Source organism: Rhizophagus irregularis, chromosome 9 (assembly GCF_026210795.1).
Source record: "Rhizophagus irregularis chromosome 9, complete sequence".
In the NCBI taxonomy this organism is placed as follows: Eukaryota; Fungi; Glomeromycota; class Glomeromycetes; order Glomerales; family Glomeraceae; genus Rhizophagus; species Rhizophagus irregularis.
This window is the reverse complement of record NC_089437.1, coordinates 1769101-1792690: the sequence shown is the minus strand read 5'-3', so window position 1 is coordinate 1792690 and position 23590 is coordinate 1769101. Positions and strand designations below refer to the sequence as shown.

Below are 23590 nucleotides of genomic sequence, written 5' to 3'. Positions count from 1 at the left end.
CGCGTGATAGGTCACATTTTTTTGAATGAATTGCGGGAAACAAATTGGTATGTTGTAAAAAAATTATGCTATATATTCGAGAAACAAAATTTCTCAAACTGATCATCAAATTTTACAATAGTGCCGGATAAATTGGCCGGAATCAACCGTAATTCTGGTAAAGCGCTGGTAAAGTTACTGTTTAAAGGTAATAAGTTTTTTGTTTTTCATTATGTAGTACAAATAGCGTAATCAAAGTCCTGTACGACATGCATTATATAAATAATGTGTCATTTGAACGATCATTTTACGCCAATTTTTTTTTTAAAAAAATGTCTCAATTAAACGGAGATGTTCTCTATTTAATTTTAAAAGAATTACAAAATGATAAAAAATCACTTTTTTCATGCCTTAGAGTTAATAAAACTTGGTGTGAAATCATTGTTCCAATTTTATGGAAAAACCCTTGGAAATTTTTGGAAGAAAGAAAGTCACTCTGTAAGGTGGTTACTTTACATCTATCAGATGAGACAAAAAAAAATTTAAAGAGTCAAGGCTTTGATTTTTTGACAAATTTTTATCATAAACCTTTATTTAATTACATTAGTTTTTGTAAAATTTTAAATTTATATGATTTACATGTAATGGTTAATACTTTTGATCATATTGTTACATTCCCAAACATTAAAAAAGAGATATTTGAAAAAGAAGTAACGAGTCTTTTTATCAATGAAAATACAAGGGTGATGCATCTTTATATAAAAAATCGATATAATAATCGATTAAATACTATTCCTGGGGCCAAATACAGCTTTTCAGAACTTGAATTTTTCAGTAGTAATACTAACATCTCTGATAATGTTATAATTGGATTACCTGAAATATTTAAATCAATTAAAAGATTAGAACTTGTTATAGAGATGAAAAACAACAGTTATGAATTCGTTAAGTTAATCGATAACATAGATAAATTATATCATATTCGTTTATATTCCAAGCACTATGCAGAATATGATAATGATTCATTTCGTAAAGCTCTTGAAAATTCGTTGATTAAGCATGCAAATACTATACAATATTTTAAGACAACTAGACCACCTGTCACAAATATTCTTTCATCTTTTGTAAATTTAAAAATATTAAAAGTGAAAGGTTTTTCAAATGATTTGTCATGGGATTGTTTAGAAACATTATCCCTATCATTTTTACAAGTATTAAAAACTGATTGTATTCCAATCGAAAAAGTATCAGCATTAATTGAAAATACAGGGGGTAAGCTTATTGAAGTATCGATTAATGGTGGATATCATGATGAAAATAATAATAAAAGACTCATTCAATCTATTTATAACAAATGTAAAAAGATTCAATATCTTAAAATACTAATTAGAAATGAGAATATTTCGGAATTAGAAAAGTTATTAATTGATTGTCAATATTTAGATGGATTAAATATTAATGTTTATAATGATGAAACTATATTTGATTGGAATTATTTTTTTAAAGTTTTATATGAATCATCACCAACTAATTTATTTAAGTTTAAATTCTCTTTTGTTAATACATTTGAATTAGAATCCTTAAGATTATTTCTTAATAATTGGAATGGTAGACATCCGTTATTGTTTCAAACCATTCAATATAGTAGTTGGGGGATTAATAATGTTCTTAAAAGAAGTTATTTTGATGTAATAAATCTTTATATAACACAGGGAATTGTTAGTTTGTATACCCATGCTCCCGTTGAAAAGTATGACTTTAAAGATTTTGATTGGATTAAGGCAGATAAGAAAGCTCTAAAATCTTGGGAGTATAATTTTTGAAATCGATGATAAATATAAATCAATGAGGAATTACTATTTACTACCATATTTATAGTTTATTTATTTATTTTTTTCATAAAACCATTTCTATTATGTATTTCTCTATTATATAAATTATAATAAAGTGTATTTTTTATATATTTAACATAACTAAATTACAGTATGATTGTCCTAAATTTACAAGTGTGATGATAAATGGTTATAATCGTTAATAGCGTTAACCGCGTTAATTGTCGATCATTAGATTACATAATAGAAAAAGTTGAACGTATAAATTAGAAATGCGAACCTTTTCTTTTAGAAACCGGATTATGTGAGACATTTTGGGTTTAGAATTTGGATTTTGAGAACGAACTTTCAGGTAAATACCAATAAGGATGGAATGAGGTATAAAAAAATTCCATTAATTAATAGAAAAAAATCCGGAATTATTGGAGAATAGTGAAGTATTTTCCAAGTATTATTTGAATTTGTGAAGGTCTCTGAAAATTTTTTCTTTTAATAAGAAGAAAAGCTTTAAGGATCAACGAAGATATGATGAAAGTTTTGAATTTATTAAAGTCCCCAGAATTATCGCAGAGACCCATTCGTGATTGTAACAATTCAGAAAGATTTCTTTATGATTTTGGAATTGAAAGGTAAATATATTTATATAATGTTTTGATTTCCTTTGAAGAAAAATGTTGTATGAATTAATCTCCCTTGTAATACTTATATTTTCTGCAAGCGGTTAATAAAAAAATTCGAAATAATTAAAATAGAACCTTCGTCACGGATTTTAGGGTCGGGATCGTGTAAATTAAAAATAGGATTATGGATATGTTTGAATATAGTAAGATATACTGATATAGTAAGTTTTTTTAGGATCGTTAAATGTTTTATACAATTAGTTTCACATGTATATTATTTTATTTTATCTCTTCCGTTAAAAGCATTAAAAGCAAATTCAAGAAATTTCTACTCAATTTTCAAAATTAATTCAAAACTATATCGAAATTTTGGATGATGATGAATATCATACTATGATATTACCATTGAAGATCCTAACGTAAAGATGTTTCGATTGTTTCGTTGCACATTTGATTATCCTAAAATCACCGTTCTCCATTTTTACGGAGAATTTTGGCTTAAAACAAAAGGAATAATGATGTCTTAGCTCATATTAACGTTAAATTATCAAATATTTCACCGGAAATCTTTCAGATTATTTTAAGGTAAAAGTAAAATAACGTCAAAATGTCAAAAATTTTAATACTTAATATCAATCTTAATGTAGCGATGAACGGCTTCTTCATGGTTGATTATTTACAAAAATATTTAATTGAGAACAAATCTCGGATGGATAGACAACAATTTGAACTAACATATTGACAAGTTTTCAATAAAATAATTCAACAATTATGTATAGATTTAATGGCTAAATCTCCTGAAAAGTTATTAAAGTTATTAAAACACTTGATTTTACTTCGTTATCTGAAAAATCGGTAATTTCACTTATTAAAAGAGGTGACTTACAAATGAAATATGGAACATGTATTAAAATGGGGACTTGCACAGATCCAGATAATTGGACAAATGATATCTTTAAAATGGTGGAAAATACTGATTTATTAAATTCTTATATATTGCCATTGAGCCACATGACGGAAACATAGCATCTAGAAACTAAAGTAAGTAACGGTATTGATTCAAATATCGTTAATTTAAATATGATTTCATTTATTTCCGAAAAATATTTCATCAGCAAATTTTTTCCACTTAAAACCCATATGGAAATCCACATCGAATATTGGAAATCTAGTTCCAATATTTTTCAAATACCTTGTGACAATACACGTGGTATTTTCGGTGTAGATCACTGTGAATCCGCGTAGGAATGTATGAAATTCCATATATTTCCGAGCTAATCCATGTGAACCGATCTATCTAAAAATTTCATGATGTTATGGTTAGAAAAGTTTTGATTTATTATCAAAGCTAATGGCCGCCAGTCTTTATTATGGCGATCATAAATGCTTCGCAAAATCGGCAAAAATACATGGTGTCCTGGATGTAATCATCATGACATTGAGACAACAAAGTCTCTGGCACGTATTAAAAATAGTGAATGCTCCAACTTCAGATTATATAATGGAAATATACTATATAACAAGGGCCATATATGGACTACGAATTTAAATAAGATAAAAGTCTATCACCAATGGTGTCTCACCTGTGGTGGACGAAATCGGATTATTTCTGATATGAAAATTCTAGCACAAAAATAATATAGGTTGTCTTTCAGAACGATATTACGATACACATACAATGATACAAATCTCATATATGGGATTAATGGGAAGCTCCTCCAAAACTATTCTGAGAGGTATTCATATCATATCAAAATATTTAGGCCCACCCTCGAAAGCCATAAGCCTGATTTCTCGGAACGTCAAAACATCCGAGAGGATTGCAATTTGATATTCCTTATTATCATTATGGTTTTGCAATCGAAGTTGCAAGGAGGTCAGCATGAGAATATATCAAATTCTTTCATAGAGACGATCCTAATAATTAGCAAGAGCATGACCAAGTGAAGAAAATAAGGTACGTCTTATGAAGGTCCACACATAGTTATTCCAGAGCATTTCCGAGATGGCCTTATAGAATGAAATCGAAATTTTAAATGCTTATTTTTTCGATATAATAATTTTATTGCTCAGCGGTGAACCTTCTTGGAAATAAAATCTAGCATTGGTTTAAGGAAAATAAAGGAGAGCGACATATCAAGAATGATGATCTAGTCTTGGTAATACAATTTCTAAATTTAGCCCATTTGTATCTCTCAAACCTTTCTTGCCAACAGGACCATTAAAGTCTATTGTAAATGATTGTTTTACAATTCTTTCTGCTCCTTTTAACCCGAGATCCTCATCAAGCGCAGTCTAATCAAAAACCACCATGTGAAAAAGTCTTCTACTATTTCCTTTACTGTATATAACTTCTTTTACTTTTCTGTTCATATTCTTCTATTTCACTTTCATATTCTGATTCTTCTGATTCTTCTATTTGTTTAATATACCATACAGGTATGTTTATCTAATGCTCCAAGACCGGTCTTCAAAATCGGTTTCAACTTTCAAACTGGTTTGGCCTAAAGAAACCAAGACCGGTTTAACTAATATTTCTTTTTTTAGGTAAATTGAAACTGGTCTGACATGTCAAACTGGTTTAAAATCTTATTACAGAGAATTTTTTCCAAACTGGTTTCTGGTTAAGCCAGTCTGAAACCAGAGACTATGCTTATCATTTCTTTTTCATCTTAAACGTGTTTCAAACTTTAATAAATATGACAAATTATAGTAGTATTCGGACACAGTCACATACAATAGTTTTTTGTTATATGTTAATCACATTTTGTAATACTTCACATGACCGTACTCCACTTATTTAACCAACTGACTCCACAACTTTCCGTATCACTCCTTTTGATTAAGTGATAAAATCAAAATTGGTTGACAGAGAGATTTATACAAAATGTCGGAGGAAGAATTGTACAGTAAAATATGTGTTGCACAGAGTATCAAACCTGTCTTCAGTGACGAAGTCGTTGATAATGAGTCTTCTTACAAATTGTCTAAATTATCTTGTAGCTTAGCAACAATATTTGCACGAGATAAAGACATAGTTGCCGTGAGATTGAAAATTTCCGATGGTTGTATAGCCTACATTTCTAAGATTGGTCCTTGGCTTGATGAAGAAGTTGTATATATCAACAAAATCAGGGAATATCTGAGAAATATATTTAATGATTCCCCTAAAAAATCAAAAGCAAATTCGGATACTCTAGCTATTGAAATATTGTCATACTGTTCTAATAAGCTTGAATCTAGAATCAATAAGCTTAAGGAAGATTTAACTCGTAATCCAGATAAGGAGTATATTAAATCTTTCATTAGATATGCTTCAGCTAATTTAAAAGAATTCGATCCGAAGAAATTAAATGATGTGGATAAGTTCAAAATTTCTGTTGTTTGTCAATCTTATTATGAACAACAACTCGATAAAATTGATAATGATAAAATTGATAAAAAAAAAAAAGTGAGATTCCTAAAAATTTTTTAGAACATCTCAGAAGGGTGGGATCTTATGTTGCTTTAGCGATAAATACAATGGAATGTGCAAGTAATGTAGCTCTAGTTATTGAAATATTGTCATACTGTTCTAATAAGCTTGGATCTAGAATCAATAAGCTTAAGAAAGATTTAACTCATAATCCAGATGATGAGTATATTAAATCTTTCATTAGATATGCTTCAACTAATTTAATAGAATTTGATCCGAAGAAATTAAATGATGTGGATAAGTTCAAAATTTCTGTTGTTTGTCAATCTTATTATGAACAACTCGATAAAATTGATAAAAGTGAGATTCCTCAAAATTTTATAGAACATCTCAGAAAGGTGGGATCTTATGTTGCTTCAGCGATAAATATAATGGAATATGCAAGTAATGTAAAGTACAAAAACTTATTTTCTAATATCGAATTGCATATAATAGAGCCTATTAACACAATTATCACAACTACTCAGCCCATATATTCATGGGAATATGTTATCAAAAGTTTTGTTCATAATCACGTAGATTATGAGCGTTTCATGGATGAATGTTTGAAAAATGAAAACATCGTGAGAAGACTAAAATGGTTATATTATGACGGGACAGAACTTAAGCTGGATAATGATAATATCGAAATACCCGTTTATTTACATGCTGAAATGAATATATTGGCCAGCATGATAGATCAGGAAGATAAAAGTAAGACGTTTATAGCAGTATCCAAAAGATGTTGCTACTTATGTGAACTGTATATTGATTTTGCAAGAAAACGAGGATATAATATTATCATTTCTGGGACATGTGGGAAGATATATCGTGAATGGCAACTCCCACAAGTTGCAAGTATCGACTTCAGGATCGAATCTCTTAAATATATACTAGAAAATCTTGATCGAGTCATAGAAAACAAAATAAAACTAGTTACAGATGCTGATTCTGATAGTTACACAAACAGTCAACATGAACAAGAAATTTATAGACTCATTATGGGAGATAACTTTAATTATGCATTTTAAGTAAATAAAAAAAATACGCATGTCAAAGCTAAACTCTGGCAAGTTGAAATTCCTAATGAACATTATGATAAGTTAGTTAATCTTCAATTTACACGAGAATAATGAACTTCTTGCAACAAAGAAAATAAGCAAGTATTTTATTAAAGATCCTGATGAACAGTGTTTATCTAAAGCATATATACAAGTAACTTTCAAATTCAAAGCAAAAATTGATGTTTAAAGGGAGGTGTCATAACTCGTAATCCTTCTCACTAACTTAGTGCTAATTTTTTTTTTTGCTATTTACCTTTGTCTGATGTCATGTGGTACAGTTCTCAAGGAATTACAAAAGGTGGCATAAATAAAAAACCAGTGATTGGAATTTCTTAAATTTGTTATTAAATGTATAAACATGATACATATTAATTTTTCAGCCTTCTATCTTACTGTATTTCTTTGTCTTCCAATCAATTTTTTAAGTATATTTATAATAAAAAATTATAAGCATAAAAGTATATGTTTGGGAGAAAGATGTGTATAAACAACTCCTCTGAAAGAAATATTTTTAAGAGTAAAGAAATGAGAAATTCAATTTTAGTTGGACCATTTAAACGAAGTCCATTAATATTATCGCCGTTTTCAAAAATATGTGAATCAGGTGATGATCAACAAATAAATAAACGTGTGATGTAATGATATATATTTGAAATTATATTTTTTAGAAACAACTTGTAACTGTGATAAATCAATAAAGCCAAATAGGAAAAACAGACCTGAAAAGTTAAATTTCATAGAAACTGTTCTTACATTTTAAATAGTAAAATTTATCACGTAACATCGTTAATACATTAGCTTTATCTGCGTTTTCTTCCTTGATTTTATCTTCTTTTGGAATACAGCTTAGCTTTTTTGTATTACACAAATTGTTACGCAATTTTTGAGATGATTCAAATTCAGTTTCAGAAATTTCGTCCCAAATCATATGAAACCTAAATAGAAATTATTATATTTAATAATAAGAAATGTATAATAAATATAGTTAAAGATTCACTTTTCATTTAGATTGAACATTTACATAACCAGTATCAATTTCATATTTTTTTTAATTTGTCACAATAATTCAAAAATTCATTGAATTCATGTTCATTTTTTTCCAAGTGATCATTCTCATTTTTTTATTGAAAATCACGGAATCAAAATCTGGAGCAAACGTGAACCGTATAGGTCCATCAGCTAGTTATGACTATAATGCTATGATCAACTAAAAAATAATATTCACGATTTATTTCGATTAATGCATTTAAATAACATGTAATAACGAGTAATTTCTTTCAAATGCAAAGTTATATTATTTTAACTCCTGTCAAATATAAAATCAAAAATGAAATATTTTTTTTGAAATCAGTTTCTGTAAGCCTTTGAATACATTCAGCTATTATATATATATATATATACATATACATTCTCTTTACGCCTTGTGCAACTTTTGTTTTAACTTTACATGTATTGCGAATGTGTCTATGAAAATCTACCAGAGTATTTCAGGAAATCATCGTTCAATCTACAGATAGATCCGATGAAATATGCGATAAGCTCTTAAATATTGTTAGCTTCTGATGATTCATACAAGAGAATGTGCTCTCAAAATTCAAACTTATAATATCTCATGATAATCTTGTGCCATTTACCACAATTTTGAGCGATATTATGTAAATTCTACAAATATATTTTTCTCTTGAAACATATATTATATTATATACATATATATATTTGCAGACATTTATTAGCAAAGATCAAGCATATTAACTGGTAGAAAGAATCTCAGGGATCATTTGCACCATTTTCATCAAATATAACCAAATCATTCACGAAAACCTTTCTTTTTTGATTATCGTCATCATCATTATTCAATATTCATCGAATGTAAGATTTTGATGTTCAGGCGTTCATGGTTGAAAGGGAGTAGTGATAATGCGTGGTGGTGGAGGGATTTGAATATTCGAACATTGAAAATGGGTTGAAAATTCTCACCATTCGTTCTTTTCCGTTTTTCTTTAACTCTCATAATAATTCTAAAAGATTAAAGATAAATAGTTAGCTCTGCCGATTTACACCTTCTCAACTAAAAAATATGTCTGCCTTTTGATCTCTTTTTTTTTTGATGCGAATAATTCAACACCAAAAGTAGTTCCAGTTCCGTTTATAGTTCCAACTGTTCGGGCATCATTTATTGTACCACTTACAGTCCCGTCTACAGTTGGTTTAGGATGTAGATTTGTTTACACAAACGTTCCTTTGTTAATTTGGGTTTAGATTCCTAAAAAGTAATTAGCAATATTCTCAAACTAAATCGCAAAAAATTCCATCTTGGTTTACATCCCACCCAAACATCAACTAAGCCTAAGATTAACTGTGCCTTAATGTCCAGTACTGGCTCAACCCAAAGTTTGAGACATCGGGAGAGCCTAAAGATCATCACACCTTCCTGTAACTTATATTTATTTAGGAAAATCTCAAGGCTTTTTAGATACAAGCCTACCTTAACGGAACGGCACTTTGAATGTTATGATCAAAATATTCATGTATAGACATTATTATTGCGAAGTTGATGTAAATTAAAATAAAGAACTGAACTGAAAACTAATATGAATTTTATATACTAATCTAGCATGTTCCAACATATTAAAATATTCTTTTCTTTCAAAAATATATATTAATATTACTTATGAACCATATAATATTAAATAATCTTTTTCTACTTCAGAGAAATAAATAACAAATAAACTTTTTTTGATTTATATATAAGAGTTTCAGTTGAAAATTGGCAAACTTTTTGAAAATTGCGACTTAATAAAATAAAGTGTATACATTTTCCATTTTTATTTAATAGCGATCAACAAATACTGTAAATGATGGGCGAATGAGTATCTCGTTTCATAACCACTTTTTGTCCTCTGTTAAGTCAATTTAGCAATTAGCAATTGTATTAACCAAATTTTGTTATTACTTAAAATCTCTTTACTCATCTAATTAGATAATACAGAACATATTTTTAACGTTAAGTATTAAATCTCTATCATGTATTATAGTGTTTGGAGTAAATACCGCTAATCAAAATTTTCTTTATTATTTAATTTTCTTATTCAATCATTCACATTCATTTTTCAATAGAACTATCGATATCCAATAGTTGGCCACATTCTATAAATTATCTGAAGTATTTAAGAAGCTGCAAATAAATTCAAAGAATGGGAAGTAAATTGAATTTTAAACACTAAAATTAGAGTAGTAAAATATTTATAAAATTTTATTTATATAACAACTGGCATAGAATAATAACATATAATTTAAATATCCTCAATACCTATAAATTCAGTTTCTGATTCATCTCATAAAAAATATTGTTGGATAATATTTTATGTAATATAATATCTGATATGTCTGTTATGGAGTTTTTCATTTTTATTACAGTTAATATTTTTTTTCTATTGTCGCTTATCGTTATTTTGATGTAAAAGTAAAAGATAATAAAAAGTGATAACTATGGTTTGATAATGATGAAGTAAACACATCTCAAATATTAGTTAGTTCAATTTATTTAAGCATCTGTAAAGTATAAACTTCATATCTTTTTTTAAAGTATATAATGAAATATACCTATATTCTACGTGTAATTTTTGGCGTCACGAAAAAAAAATAAGAGCAATTCACGTTAAGATCATCAAGATCATCAATTTCACATAGCTGAAAAATTTACACATGACTATCAAGACCTATTAATTACGTATTGTGTAAAAAGAAGAAAATAATAATGATTTTTTTACCGAGTTAATCATTCTATTAAAAGAAATTTAAAAACATATAACTCGCCAAAGGTATGATAAGTTAGTCATTTTCATTATTTCATTACATAGATTTCATATAATAGTTATGTAAATTTTCATTTTTATACTTTGCTTTATGATTTATTAATACAGTATTATAAAAATCTTCCTGTTTACAATAAAGAAAATTATTATTCAAATAGTTTATGGTATTAGAATTCATGTATACAAACTCGAATAATACAAATCTTCAAATAATAACTTAACCTCCAACTCCCTGCCAAATTCTATTGCATTATATTGACATTCCAACTATCATTATTTAAAAATAATAACGTTTACAAAATTCTGATTTTACATTATCAGTACATTTTATTATTGAATTAATGATTCTTTCAATTCTTTATATTAACATATCATTTCTTTATGATTTGGAATACTTCGTAATCTTTTACTACAAATTCATCTTCCGTATCTCTTATCTTTTTCTCATAATTCTCTTGTTTACATATATTATAATTAAATGCATCTGTTACTGGGTCATAATCTCGTCGCCTACTGTAATAAAGTACTGATAATTTGAGATCAGAACCAAATGAAGGACCGTCAAATACAGAGTAATTTAATACTTTGTCCATACTTTTTAAGTGACTTAATATTGGAACTTTAAGCTCGTTTTCGTTAAAAGAAAATATGAAACTATAAGGTTTACTCAATTTAACATTTGTTTGCCATATTGAAGGATTGTGTCCGCCTAGAATTTCTCCAGTTCCATCTACTTTAATAAATGTAACGGTATTAGGCTTATAATTACACAACTCATGAAACTTATTAGGGCTAAATCCATCTTTGCTTCCTCTTAATAATAAATCAAATTTGTATGGTAAATATAATTCTCTTAAATGACCAAATTTGTTATTTATGTCTACTTTATCAATCCATCTTGAAATTATTGACACAAAATATAAATTAACAATTTCTGAATCAATAATTCCATCAAATTTTAGATTTCTCGGAAGTAAAATATCATCACTCGGTTCACTATCAGGATCCATATAAGAATTTAATAACTTTTCATAATATTCTTGTTTAAAGAGACTTTTATATGGACGAACTTTGTGTAAAAATTCTTTAGATGATAAACTAAAAAATCTAATTGAAGGTAAACAGTTTTGTAAAATATTTTTCAATATTTTGAAGTTATCATCTGTCCAAGTATCTGGATCTGAAATGAGAGTTTGATCTTGATATTGTGCAAGTCCCCATTTTAATACATAATCCCAAACTTCAATTTCTTTCATTTGTAAATCATCTCTTATAATAAGTGAAATCAAAGATTTTTCAGGAAGCGAAGTAAAATCCAATGATTTGAATATTTTTTCAGGAGATTTAGCCATTAAATCTGTACAATATTGTTGAAGTATTGATAAATTATTATATTGAAAACTTGTTCGATGTGTAAATTCAAAATGTTGCTCTAACCACTCAGTTTTATTTTCAATTAAAAATTTTTGTAAAAAATCAACTAATTCTTGAAGAAGAAGCCCATCAGCAGCAACTAAGACTTTAAAAATATCTGAAGTATCATGTCCATTTGATGAAAAAATACCACCATAAAGATACCTACAGTACGTTATAAATTAAGGTTGACATTTAAAACATTAAAAATTTTAACATCTTAAAAATGGGTTACATATATTATACCTTACCTTAAAATAATTTGGAAGGTTTCCGGTAAAATATTCGATAATTTAATATGAACTAATACATCATCATTATTCTTTTTGTTTGAAGTTAACATTCGCCGTAAAAATGGTGAACGTTGACATAAGATAATCATATGTGCACGAAATATTTTTACGTTCGGGTCCTCACCAACTTCAATAGTAACATCATAATATTCATTATCTTCCAAAATTTCGATATAATTTTTACTTAATTTTGTAAAAAATTGAGCAGACATTTCTTTTGATTTCAATGGAAAGGCAAACAAATAAAGTCGAGCCCAATTTATATTTTAATTCTTGTATTACAAACATTGCATAATTCATATTTGGATTAAGCTAATTGGTCGATTTTATCAGTTATGTTTATCAATTAATTATTATCGTAGAGTAAAAAACAGACAATAGCCTTTTCCTATTCGGTAATCTGTCGTACTCTCTGAAATATAGTGGTACAATTTTTTTTTATATTTTTTAAAATAATGTGCCCCATAGACTCCCGGTCAAACGATCATCAAAACACTTGCAAAGTATACTCTTTTTTGGTTGTGATCAACACGAAAAGTTTGCCTGCGAATTTAATATCTTAGATTTTAGATTATAGATTTAATAATAAGAATAATGAATCCTAAATCTAAGAGTATAACGCCCACCCTCCCTCCTTATGAACCGATGGGCTATATATATTTTTTTTCCTTCATTTTTTTTCATTTTAAAAAAAAAAAATAAATTTCGGGTTACTCTCCGTATTACGCAATATTTACTTACGCAAAAAAAAAAAAATTTTATTTTATACCCAATATAATTTATCAATTTATTCAACAAATCAAAAAAATTTTCTTCATTATCTTCATATATAAAAAATTACTCAATGTATTATGCAATATTTACAAAAAATAAAATAAAGAAAATTTTATGTATTACTCAATATATACTGTATTATATAATATAAAATTTGTCAATTTATGTAAAAATAAATAAACCCATATATTACTGAATATAAAATTTATTTTTTTCATAAAAATTTTTCAAAATTAACTTATTACGAAAATTATTACGAAAAATATATTTCGTAAAAATTATTTTTTCTTCATAAAAATTTTACACATTACTCAATCAATCAATATATTTTACAGTATAAAATTTATTTATTCATAAAAAAAATAATTTAAATCAAAGAAAAAAAACTGATCTTTATTTGTTTCCTATCTCTTTTTTTTACTCATTTACTCAATCAAATTTCATAATTTCATAATTTTTACATTTACATAAATAAATAAATCGAATAAATTCATGTAAAAAAACTGGTATTTTTTTTCGTGACTTTTATTTGACTGTTCTAATTTCCATAAAGGTATAAATAAATAAATAAATAATTACAAAAAGGCAGATGATGTGGCTATAATACAAATATTACATTAATCAAAATATAAATTATTTCCAAATATATAAGTTGTTTACGATATAATATAAATTTTTATATATTATCTATATAAAAAAAGGAAAGATTCGGATGATGTGGCTTAAATAATTACAATATTACATAAATTACTCGTGCTTCTAAAAAAAAAAATCCTAAAATAGGTTTTTTTGCGGCGATCAGACTCCTTTATTTTATTATCGAAAAAAAAAAAAAATAGATCTTTAGTTAATCAAATCAAATAAAAATTTTTTTTTAAAAAAATGAATCTTTATTCTGGAGTGCAAGAATGATTATTAAAAAGAATCCACTCTTTATCATATTTTTTTTAAAAACTTTAATAAAAGAATTCCTTATATTTTAATTGAAACATTTTTTTTAAGTCTTTTTTTTTAATTTTTTTAAATAAAAAAAAATTTCATGTAATTAAAATAAAAATAAAAAAATTTCATGTCGTAAATTCATACATTTTGCATTTTTTTTTCTTCAAATTAAAACCCGATTATCATTTCATCTATTGAATATTCGTATATAAATACTCTGATATTTTTTTTTACTTAAAAAAAAACGTATATTTATATTTTTCAAATATACAGTTTTATTCTTAAAAAAAAAAAAATTACAATATCTTTTCTACCTCCTATATCTCTAATGCCAGCAAAGTTGAGTACGATATGCTACATTCACGATTCAACCCAGAGGTCGACAAAGGAATATAGCATAAAAGAAATAACTGGAATATCCAGACTGAGTGATGAAGACCCAACCAAAATCATATATCTAAAAATTAAAGCGTTTGTTCCATTGGATAAAGAAATTGATACACAAATTGAAGAATTTGAAAATGGCCAGGTAATTTACTTGAGAGGTAAATTTATTGCCTGCAATGGATGGTACACGGTAATGTTACTTATTTTTAGTTCAAAAAACAAAAATTAAAATAAAATAAAAATTAGTATCAAATTATTAATTTTGAAAAAATTGAAATAATAGGTCAACGCTACATCAATTAAACCTATGCCAAGTCTTGATTTTGATATGATGCCAGCTGTAGGCATAAACATAATGGTGACAGGTTTGACCACTCAAACTGTTAAAAATGTAGGTGACGAATCTGTTCTTGACTTTCACGTGGAAGAAAATCTTGGAAATAGAGAACCAAAGGATTTTTGGTTAGAGATGAGACATAATTCAAATATTAATTATTTGGCCAATAAAACTAATTCTATCAATCAAACCATGAGATCTACGATGGCAATTTTATCAGGCCTACTCTATTATCAAGAATCCATCATAGATACCAGCACAACTGAAGAGTCTATACCTGGGAAACATATCTTGAAATTAGATGATATATCACTAATTTCTAGCAACTGACCTAATACGTCTGCTCAATCTATTAATCTACCATGGTTGAACCAAGAGTCAACAAGTTCAAGGAACACACCTCGTACACCAAGAGGATCTACACCACGTTTAAAAAGAGGTCGTGTTACACTTTCACAACTATCTTCCACCAGGAAGACTCGAAGCCAATCACTAGCATCCACATTACAAGAAAACCCCCTTCCAACCATGACCCAAAACGAAACCTCTAGTGAAACTTAAATAATAAAATTTATTTTCTTATTCTTTTTAAAAAAATATATATATATATATTTTTAACCATATAATTGCTGAGCATAAAAAAGTTAATAATAAACAAAAAAGGTATCGGAGATTGCATTAAACTTATTTTCCTTTATTAAATATATAAAATTTTTCACATTAATTTTTAATTTATTGTATTTTTTTTTAAATAATAAATAAAATTAAAACAATACATCAAATGAAACAATTTATTTTTCTTCATTATTCTAATGATGATTTACAACATTTATGATAATCTCGTATAAACAAATGCATTCTTACATTTCTAAAATTTACGATCTTTAATTATTTTAATATTAAAAAATAATATGCTCCGATCCCTGATCATTGATCTCGTGATGCTATTAATTAATACGCTCGAATTTGTCCCCGTCAGTCCCGTGTTCTGTGGTGGGTACTGAAACAAAAAAATACTGGCTAGTTATTCTATAAAATCAGATATAGGAGATCACATACGTCATACGGTTTCAACAAATATAAGTGCCCACTTTATTTGCCATAAGGGATGGTTAATATAATTAAGTATTGATATCTAATTCATATACAGTCTGACCTCGATATAACGAACCCACGATATAACGAACTCTTGACTTACCAAACTTTTTTTTAAAAACCGGGTTCATATTATTTAAAAAAATCTCGATATACCGAATTTCATATAAACTCGATATAACGTATACCGAACTTTTATGATTTACCGTTTATAATAAAGCATATAAAAAAAATTCTTTATATACCGAACTTGATCACGTGGTTGAAATTTCACATAATTTATACTGTTAAATCTTAATTTCTGGCCAAAATTAATATTCTTTAATCACGTGATAACTTTATATACCGAACTGTTACTGTAAAACTTATGGAGTTTGGTACACAAAAAAAATTTACATACCGAACTTCTACTATATAACGAACTTTTGCCCTTGAACCGCGAGTTCGTTATATCGAGGTTTGACTGTACTTAAAAATTTTTAAGCTGGTTTTTTACAAAAATAATACTTATTAAAGCTAATGAGTAACACAATACTCAATTACATTAAAAAATTCACGATGTATTACATTTTTAAGGAAGCGTTCCTCAGTTTTTTGCATTGTATAGTTACATATATATCACTAATCTCGTAAGAAATGGATGATACAACGTCTCAGTAATAATACATAAACAGGAATCAACTTTAAAATACAACAAAGGCCATGGCGAATGAATAGTTCAACACTAGGCAACGAATAGTTCTCCAGTGCCATGGGAGGCCAGAGAAGAGAACAGATGAGTAGTCAGTCTTCCAGTTGACGAATAGTCCCCTGGCTCAGTCCAATATCTCTGTTACCTCTTCAGATTTGTATCAACAGAAACAATGAATAGTTGCTTATATTGAATACAATCCTATCCAAAATAGATGCTGTATACCTTAGTGCTCCTACCGGGTCAAGTCAGGTTGGATTTTGAGGAAATATTCGACCCGATCTGAATAAAAAAATATAAGACTCGTATTTATTCGGGTCTCATATTTTCGTAACCCGACCCTTGACTCGACCGAGTATAATTTAACTCATGTAACCCAGGTTAAACCCGAACATTTAAGTAAAATGGGTACTAACTTATATTATGTGAGATTTTCTTATAATAATAACAAAATTAATTTTTTTTATTTGAAAAAAAGGCAACTTAGTGATTAACCACTAGTAGCCACCTGAAATTTGTATCATGAATGGTTATACAAAACATGTAACACTAGCTCTTATTTTCTCCTAGACTAATTAAATAAAATAAAATTAAAAATACGAATTTTGAACTTGGTTTAATATAATAAAAGTCAAAGAATTAGGCAAAATAATTAGCAGATATTCAAATCAAAGATAAATTGGAATTCTAAAGCTATCAGAAAAATATTATTCTCAAAAGACAAAGGTTAATTTTTTTATTTTTCTGATTAAGCTATGTTAATATTTGTTAAAACTAATTCTTGGCTTAATTTTGGCCAAAATTATAATTTTCCCAGAATTAAAAACATCCGGGTCGATCCGAGTCAAACCCGGGTTAAGGAAATTTATAACCCGACCCAGCGGGTCAGGTCATGCGGGTCATGCGGGTCACGGGTCATTAAAAATCGTTATTACCGATCTGATTTAAAAGTTGAGTCAGGTCAAATTAACCCGGGTTGACTCGTATCATTCGGAGCACTAGTATACCTTAAAAGCTATGTGTAGATCAGACACCTTCTGCCATATATCATCTTTAAACATATTGTTATCAATAATCTTCTTGTTGATATAATCCAGAATCTTCATTATATGATGCACACCAATCAGCAAATCCTTCAAGATTCCATAACTCTGGCAAAGTGATTTGCAAATAATCCTTAGTCTCAGTCATATTAAAGAAAGAGAAGGGAAAAAAATCTGCATTAAAAAATCTGTATTTTTCAATCAAGTCATCAAGACGATCAAGATTATATGACGATTATATGACTGGCAGAATAATCATGCCTCTACTGGAATAGGCTGTACATCTGCAGTTAATTCTTGATATATAGGTTATTACGTTTTGATACCAATAAGCAAACACAATTAATATAAGCAAAAATTTAGATGCAAATGCCCAAGTGGGCGAAACTTTATTAATATTTTAAGATAAATAAAAGTGGAAAATGGTAGAGAAGCAAGCAAAATATTTGATTCTATCAAAGAGGGAGTACATAGATCCTAGGTCATTTAATGCGAGTCCCAGCATCAAGTTATTTCTTTGTTCTCTCACATTTTCTACAGCTAATTTGTTTCTGCTAATTACGAGATTCTTATAACAATACTCTTTTTTCTAGGCTAGAATTTCAAAATAAATTACACTACTTATACTCTACAGAATTTTCATCTATCTATAGACTCTTCACACTTCCAACCAATAGAAACATGATCTACAAGAAATAATGGTGGCAGACTGTGTTCAGGCTCATCAAAATTGCGCAGAAGCAGGATCAGCATCCAGTTAATATTTTTTACACATATAAGTAGGATTAGTGTCAGGTTAAATTTATCTCCTGAAACATGCATACAACTAGTTTATTTTTCTTATAGTAGTGTTTGGACAAGCTTGTCTAGGCTCATTTCATCATAAGGTGCAGGATGTGATTGCACTGCAGGAAATAGCCTAACCATTAAAAAGGAAAAATTTTTTTTCCAATACATACTGTGCTTCTGGGACCATTTGGTCAAAATGTGCCAAAAAGCCCATTTTTCTACTACTAAAAAGTGTTGAGCCTGTATACTTTATTAATAAATAATAAAAAGAATTGCTTGAATAATGTATTTTAAAAGTAAAATTAAGAGAATTTCTCAGATAACTTGGTAATTAAGACCAAGAACACCTGCCTCCCATTACTGATTGTTGTCATTGCTACTTCAATATGAAGATCTCTTGGTTTCATCTATAAAATATAGTTACATTTCCAGGAAATTGGATATAGATCTAAAGAAGAATAGAAATATGACTTGATTGGTTGTGGGATCATGCAATACAAACCACTGAACTGGAATAACAACATTATTACCATCTGTAAAAAAAATAATGTGTGGACATCTGCTGCTAGCAGATTCTTTACCCAAAGAAGGATCTTATCTATCAAACCCAATTATTGTGAATGCTAAATTTTTTGGTTTCAAATTATTAGCTTTCATCTGTAAACCAGTATCATTAAAACTATGCAAGTTTTAGCTTTGGTAAGTTATCGAAAAGTTCATGGATCTTCACATGTTGAACTTTTGCAGACCAATTAAATCCACTTCTTTGGATTGTTCTCTGTAAACATCTGCCAACTTGCAAGGTTTGGATTATTATATTGAAGCAATTGTTAATAAGATATTATGAGAAACTGCTGCCCCACAACATCTCTTTAATGTTCACTTGGTTTTGTTTGTGTTTTTGTTTGAGTTCCTTCATTGTGAAATTATTTAAAATACATTTTCAAGAGTTCAGAAGAATAAAAATAATACCTTAACTTCTTATATATATATATCACAGTATGGCATGTCTTTCTAAAAATGGCTTTATATGTAGTGCAGAAGTAGTGATCAATCTTATGTTTATCAAATGAATCAGGACGTTACGTAGTACAATTATGTCACATATGACAGGCGTATTACTCAATAGCCAATATTAATACTCAATAGTCAATTCAATTAAAAAAAAGATAAGGAAACGTGATAAAAAACGAGTAGTAAAATAGTAGTAAAATTGTAAAAGGCCGTAGCAATCACCTAATGATTTGCAGGGGGTAGCGATTGTTATCTCATTTTTACGTATTTTCTCTCATAGTAATATATGAATGTTATCGAAGAAAATAAAAAATATGAAATTAACATTATTTGCGTAATTTACTTTATATTCTGGTATGTATTTATATTGTCATAACGTCCGTATGAAATCGGTACATGTTATGGATGTCATAAGTGTATGTACTGCGGCTCTAATTGGAGTGCAAGTGTAATAAAAGGGTAAAACCTATCGTATGGACGATCTTTGACAGTAATCTTATTTTTAGTAAAAAAGCCTTTATTCAAAGCAAAAATGCACTCTATTCTTATAACATTGACCTGGAAAAAGTTTAGTTCAATTTTTGTTCTAAAGAAACCAACAATTTCATCTTTTGTCTATTTCGTCTTTGATCATCAGGTCAGCTTTTTGGGTAAGTTTTGAATCGAAATTTAAAATAAAATAAAAAAAGCAAGACGAAAATAATATTGGATGATGAATTTTAACAGTTACTATAATTATTTCGTATCTTTTTTTAGATGTATTATAAATTTATTTAGTTATTTAATAACTTATATATATAATTAATTATTTATACCATAGTTTTATATCTTAGCAAAAATTTTTTTTGGCAGAATTGATTGAATGGGTATTAAAGGATAAAAAATAAAAAATTGGTTAATTAATTTTATATATTAAGTATGAAAGTCAAAGAAAATTAAAGAAAATAAGCATTAGCTATTGTTAGAAGAATCTTGGAAAAATTTGATATAATATTATTTCAATATATTTTATGAAATTTTTTAGAGATGGTTAAAAAAAATCACGTATGCGATTGTATCCGCCGTTAAACGGCATAAAATTTTAAATGTCTATTTAATTTTTGTGGTGAAAAATGAAATCGTATTAGTGAGGAAGTTCATGCAATCTTAATTATACGGTAGGTATGCAATGATTATTTAAAAGTGCTACTTTCCAGTAGTATTATATTAGTTTTTTGATTGCCAATTATCATATAGAACAAGTGTACTTACTGTACAAACATAATATCGGAAATCCATAAATGAAAATATTCGATGAAATTAAAACTAAAATGTATTAATTAATACATACTACGAAAAAAATAAGTCTTATAAAGAAAGGAATTTTATATATCACTAGTTTAAAATTTTATTATATATGATATTAAAATTTATCATTAACTGATATACTACGGAAACATGAAGTTATGTAAAATGTTTCATGAGACATAGCATTGTTTTTTAATCTAATTAAATACATCAATTTTAAACATTCTGGCGTTTAAAGGCAATGATTGTCCCATGAAGATATTGATTTACTTATAGCTGTTCATTTTTATATCTTTTTCGCATAAAAAACTTGAATTGTGTAACATGAAACGCGTGATAATGTGTCTGCGTCAGATAGATCTGCTCCGAAGTCTTGACAATAAATTGTGATTAAAAAAACTTTCAGAATTTTAAAAAATTAAAATTTCATAAATCTAAATTCTAAACCAGTAACTATCTTTATATAAATTCAATCTTATTTGGTCAAAATTTTTCATAAACTGGGCTAAGATTGTGATTTTTTAATAAGCTCGTCCTGGAAACTGGACGCAAAACTTGGGCATACTACTTCTGATAAAGGAACTTTGATAAATTCTGTTCCATTATTATATAAATTCAAAGAGTAGCAAACACTTGAATTAAACTTGTTATTTTTTTGTGTTACTTTAAAGTCTTTAATATTCCAAGATACAGTAAATGTGGTAAAAACTTACAATAGTTTTACAGCACGTAGTGACGATGATTGGCTAAAGAAATCAATAGTTGTTTAAAAGGCAATTCTAGATCCGGAGTGGAATGAATTTCAGGAGTTTGGGTGTTTTTGAAATTTGGAGTCTCCGGCCAGAAACATAATTAAGTTCTGATGATACGGTGAGCGAATTTTACACAACGTTCGAAATGCTTATTGGTATCTTTGAATTTCGTGTGTTTGTATCTATGCTTCCGAATTAGTTTGTGTTTTGCCTACACATCTATCAAATTGCAGTATGGTGAGAACGCTTTTAATTTCTTCTCCTTATACTCCTTTTTAAGATTCTATTTCAAACCATAATTACCGAAATCTTATTTGACCATCTTGAGGAAATCATGACCATTATTTTCTGCTTGACAATAATCTACGATCAACTTCGTCAAGTTCCAAGTTTTTCTTAGACATATCAAATTTAATTATTTAGTTATATTTATATGAAATCAATTCAAGTGAACAAATCGATTTATGGCTTATGTAATATGTAATTATTATTTGTTGCTGACTTAGCCAAGTCTTTTAAAAAAACTTGTTGTCACCTGATCACCACGTTGAGGTGCAGCAACATTGATCAGGGGGAAAGGGGAGAACGAAGGGAAAGGGGAACGAAAGGGATGAAAACGACAGGGAAAGGGAGAACGAAAGGGAAAGGGAACGAAAGGGAAGAAAACGACAGGGAAAGGGAGAACGAAAGGGAAAGGGAACGAAAGGGAAAGGGGAGAACGAAAGGGAAAGGGGAGAACGGAAGGGAAAGGGGAGAACGAAGGGAAAGAGGAGAACGAAAGGGAAAGGGGAGAACGAAAGGGAAAGGGGGAAAGGGAACGACATGGAAAGGGGAGAACGGAAGGGAAAGGGGAGAACGAAAGGGAAAGGGAGAACGAAAGGGAAAGGGAGAACGAAAGGGAAAGGGAGAACGAAAGGGAAAGGGAGAACGAAAGGGAAAGGGAGAACGAAAGGGAAAGGGAGAACGAAAGGGAAAGGGGAGAACGGAAGGGAAAGGGGAGAACGAAGGGAAAGAGGAGAACGAAAGGGAAAGGGGAGAACGAAAGGGAAAGGGGGAAAGGGAACGACATGGAAAGGGGAGAACGGAAGGGAAAGGGGAGAACGAAAGGGAAAGGGAGAACGAAAGGGAAAGGGAGAACGAAAGGGAAAGGGGAGAACGAAGGGAAAGGGGAAAGAGCAAGGAAATACACAAACATACACACCACCCACATACAAACTCACACAAACCTGTACGTAAAAACCTAATTACCTAAAGGAAGACGTAAAGTAAAGGGGCCCAAGAATAAAGAGAAGACCTAGACAGAGAAAAGACAGACAAAAAAAAAAAAGAAAAAAAGATAAAGAAAACCTGACATATTTATATTATTTAAATTGTATACTTCATGAGTCATGACAAAACCGTCAAGATGATTATCATACATATGTGCATCAGTAATTTTTTCGCGTAAGAAACCTAACCATGCACACGTTCTTATCTATCAATATGTAGTATAAAAATTACTAATGAAAAAAAGAATAAATAAATAAAAATGTTATTTACATAATAATTTTTCAAATAAGACTAAGCTTTATTGGAGAATCAACAGTCGATATTCTTTATTTAATCAAGAGGAAAGGAGTGGGAAGAGTGAGAAAAGAGTGGGGAAGGGAAAGAAAGCGTGGGAAAGTAAGTGTAAAATGGCTTTAAAATACGAATAATTGTGACATAATAAATAAATTTTAGATTATTAGTTGGAGTTTAAAATATATTTTCTGACTCATTATTAATTTGATCATATGATAATGCATAAAATTATAATGCATAAAATTATAAGTCTTGAAATATCGATAAATTACGTATAATTCCACATGTTCGAGGACAGGTACTTTAATAATACAACAAAACTAGCGATATTATTTTTGAAGTACGAAATAAAAGTGAACGAATTATTAAACTAAGAAAATTCATTATTACCGAGAGTACAATTCCTAATTAAATTATTCCGTATATCCTGGAGCAGTAATTTATAT

The 23590-nt window shown here is 28.4% G+C and overlaps 6 protein-coding genes across 6 annotated transcripts; 5 read left to right on the top strand and 1 right to left on the bottom strand.

Moving 5' to 3' along the window:
- Window positions 1–299: 299 nt before the first annotated feature.
- OCT59_029429 (uncharacterized protein) lies at window positions 300–1954 on the top strand. The gene has a single exon (XM_066143887.1). It carries the CDS (start codon window positions 312–314, stop codon window positions 1800–1802), a length of 1491 nt encoding a protein of 496 aa, XP_065994691.1. The 5' UTR covers window positions 300–311; the 3' UTR covers window positions 1803–1954.
- Window positions 1955–5318: 3364 nt separating this feature from the next.
- OCT59_029428 (uncharacterized protein) lies at window positions 5319–5906 on the top strand (the record flags this gene model as incomplete). The annotated part of the gene is made up of 1 exon (XM_025326264.1): window positions 5319–5906. The coding sequence occupies one exon, from the start codon at window positions 5319–5321 to the stop codon at window positions 5904–5906; it is 588 nt and encodes a 195-aa protein (XP_025176897.1).
- A 47-nt stretch (window positions 5907–5953) lies between these two features.
- Window positions 5954–6916, top strand: OCT59_029427 (uncharacterized protein; the record flags this gene model as incomplete). The annotated part of the gene is made up of 1 exon (XM_025326263.1): window positions 5954–6916. The coding sequence occupies one exon, from the start codon at window positions 5954–5956 to the stop codon at window positions 6914–6916; it is 963 nt and encodes a 320-aa protein (XP_025176896.1).
- A 3927-nt stretch (window positions 6917–10843) lies between these two features.
- Window positions 10844–12695, bottom strand: OCT59_029426 (uncharacterized protein). Its single transcript, XM_025318098.2, has 2 exons — window positions 12429–12695; window positions 10844–12342 (listed from the first exon to the last, which is right to left on the bottom strand). The coding sequence occupies exons 1-2, from the start codon at window positions 12680–12682 to the stop codon at window positions 11136–11138; spliced, it is 1461 nt and encodes a 486-aa protein (XP_025176895.2). The 5' UTR covers window positions 12683–12695; the 3' UTR covers window positions 10844–11135.
- Window positions 12696–14514: 1819 nt separating this feature from the next.
- OCT59_029425 (uncharacterized protein) lies at window positions 14515–15240 on the top strand (the record flags this gene model as incomplete). Its single annotated transcript, XM_066143866.1, has 2 exons — window positions 14515–14763; window positions 14857–15240. 2 exons carry the CDS (start codon window positions 14515–14517, stop codon window positions 15238–15240), a joined length of 633 nt encoding a protein of 210 aa, XP_065994690.1.
- Window positions 15241–22191: 6951 nt separating this feature from the next.
- Window positions 22192–22833, top strand: OCT59_029424 (uncharacterized protein; the record flags this gene model as incomplete). The annotated part of the gene is made up of 1 exon (XM_066143859.1): window positions 22192–22833. One exon carries the CDS (start codon window positions 22192–22194, stop codon window positions 22831–22833), a length of 642 nt encoding a protein of 213 aa, XP_065994689.1.
- Between the last annotated feature and the right edge of the window lie 757 nt (window positions 22834–23590).

Excerpts from the sequence above, each read along its gene's own strand:
- OCT59_029429 (XM_066143887.1), top strand. The coding sequence starts at position 312 with ATGTCTCAATTAAACGGAGATGTTCTCTATTTAATTTTAAAAGAATTA.
- OCT59_029426 (XM_025318098.2), bottom strand. The coding sequence starts at position 12,682 with ATGTCTGCTCAATTTTTTACAAAATTAAGTAAAAATTATATCGAAATT. Across the intron at positions 12,343-12,428 it reads ACCTTCCAAATTATTTTAAG|GTATCTTTATGGTGGTATTT; the intron begins GTAAGGTATAAT and ends AACGTACTGTAG.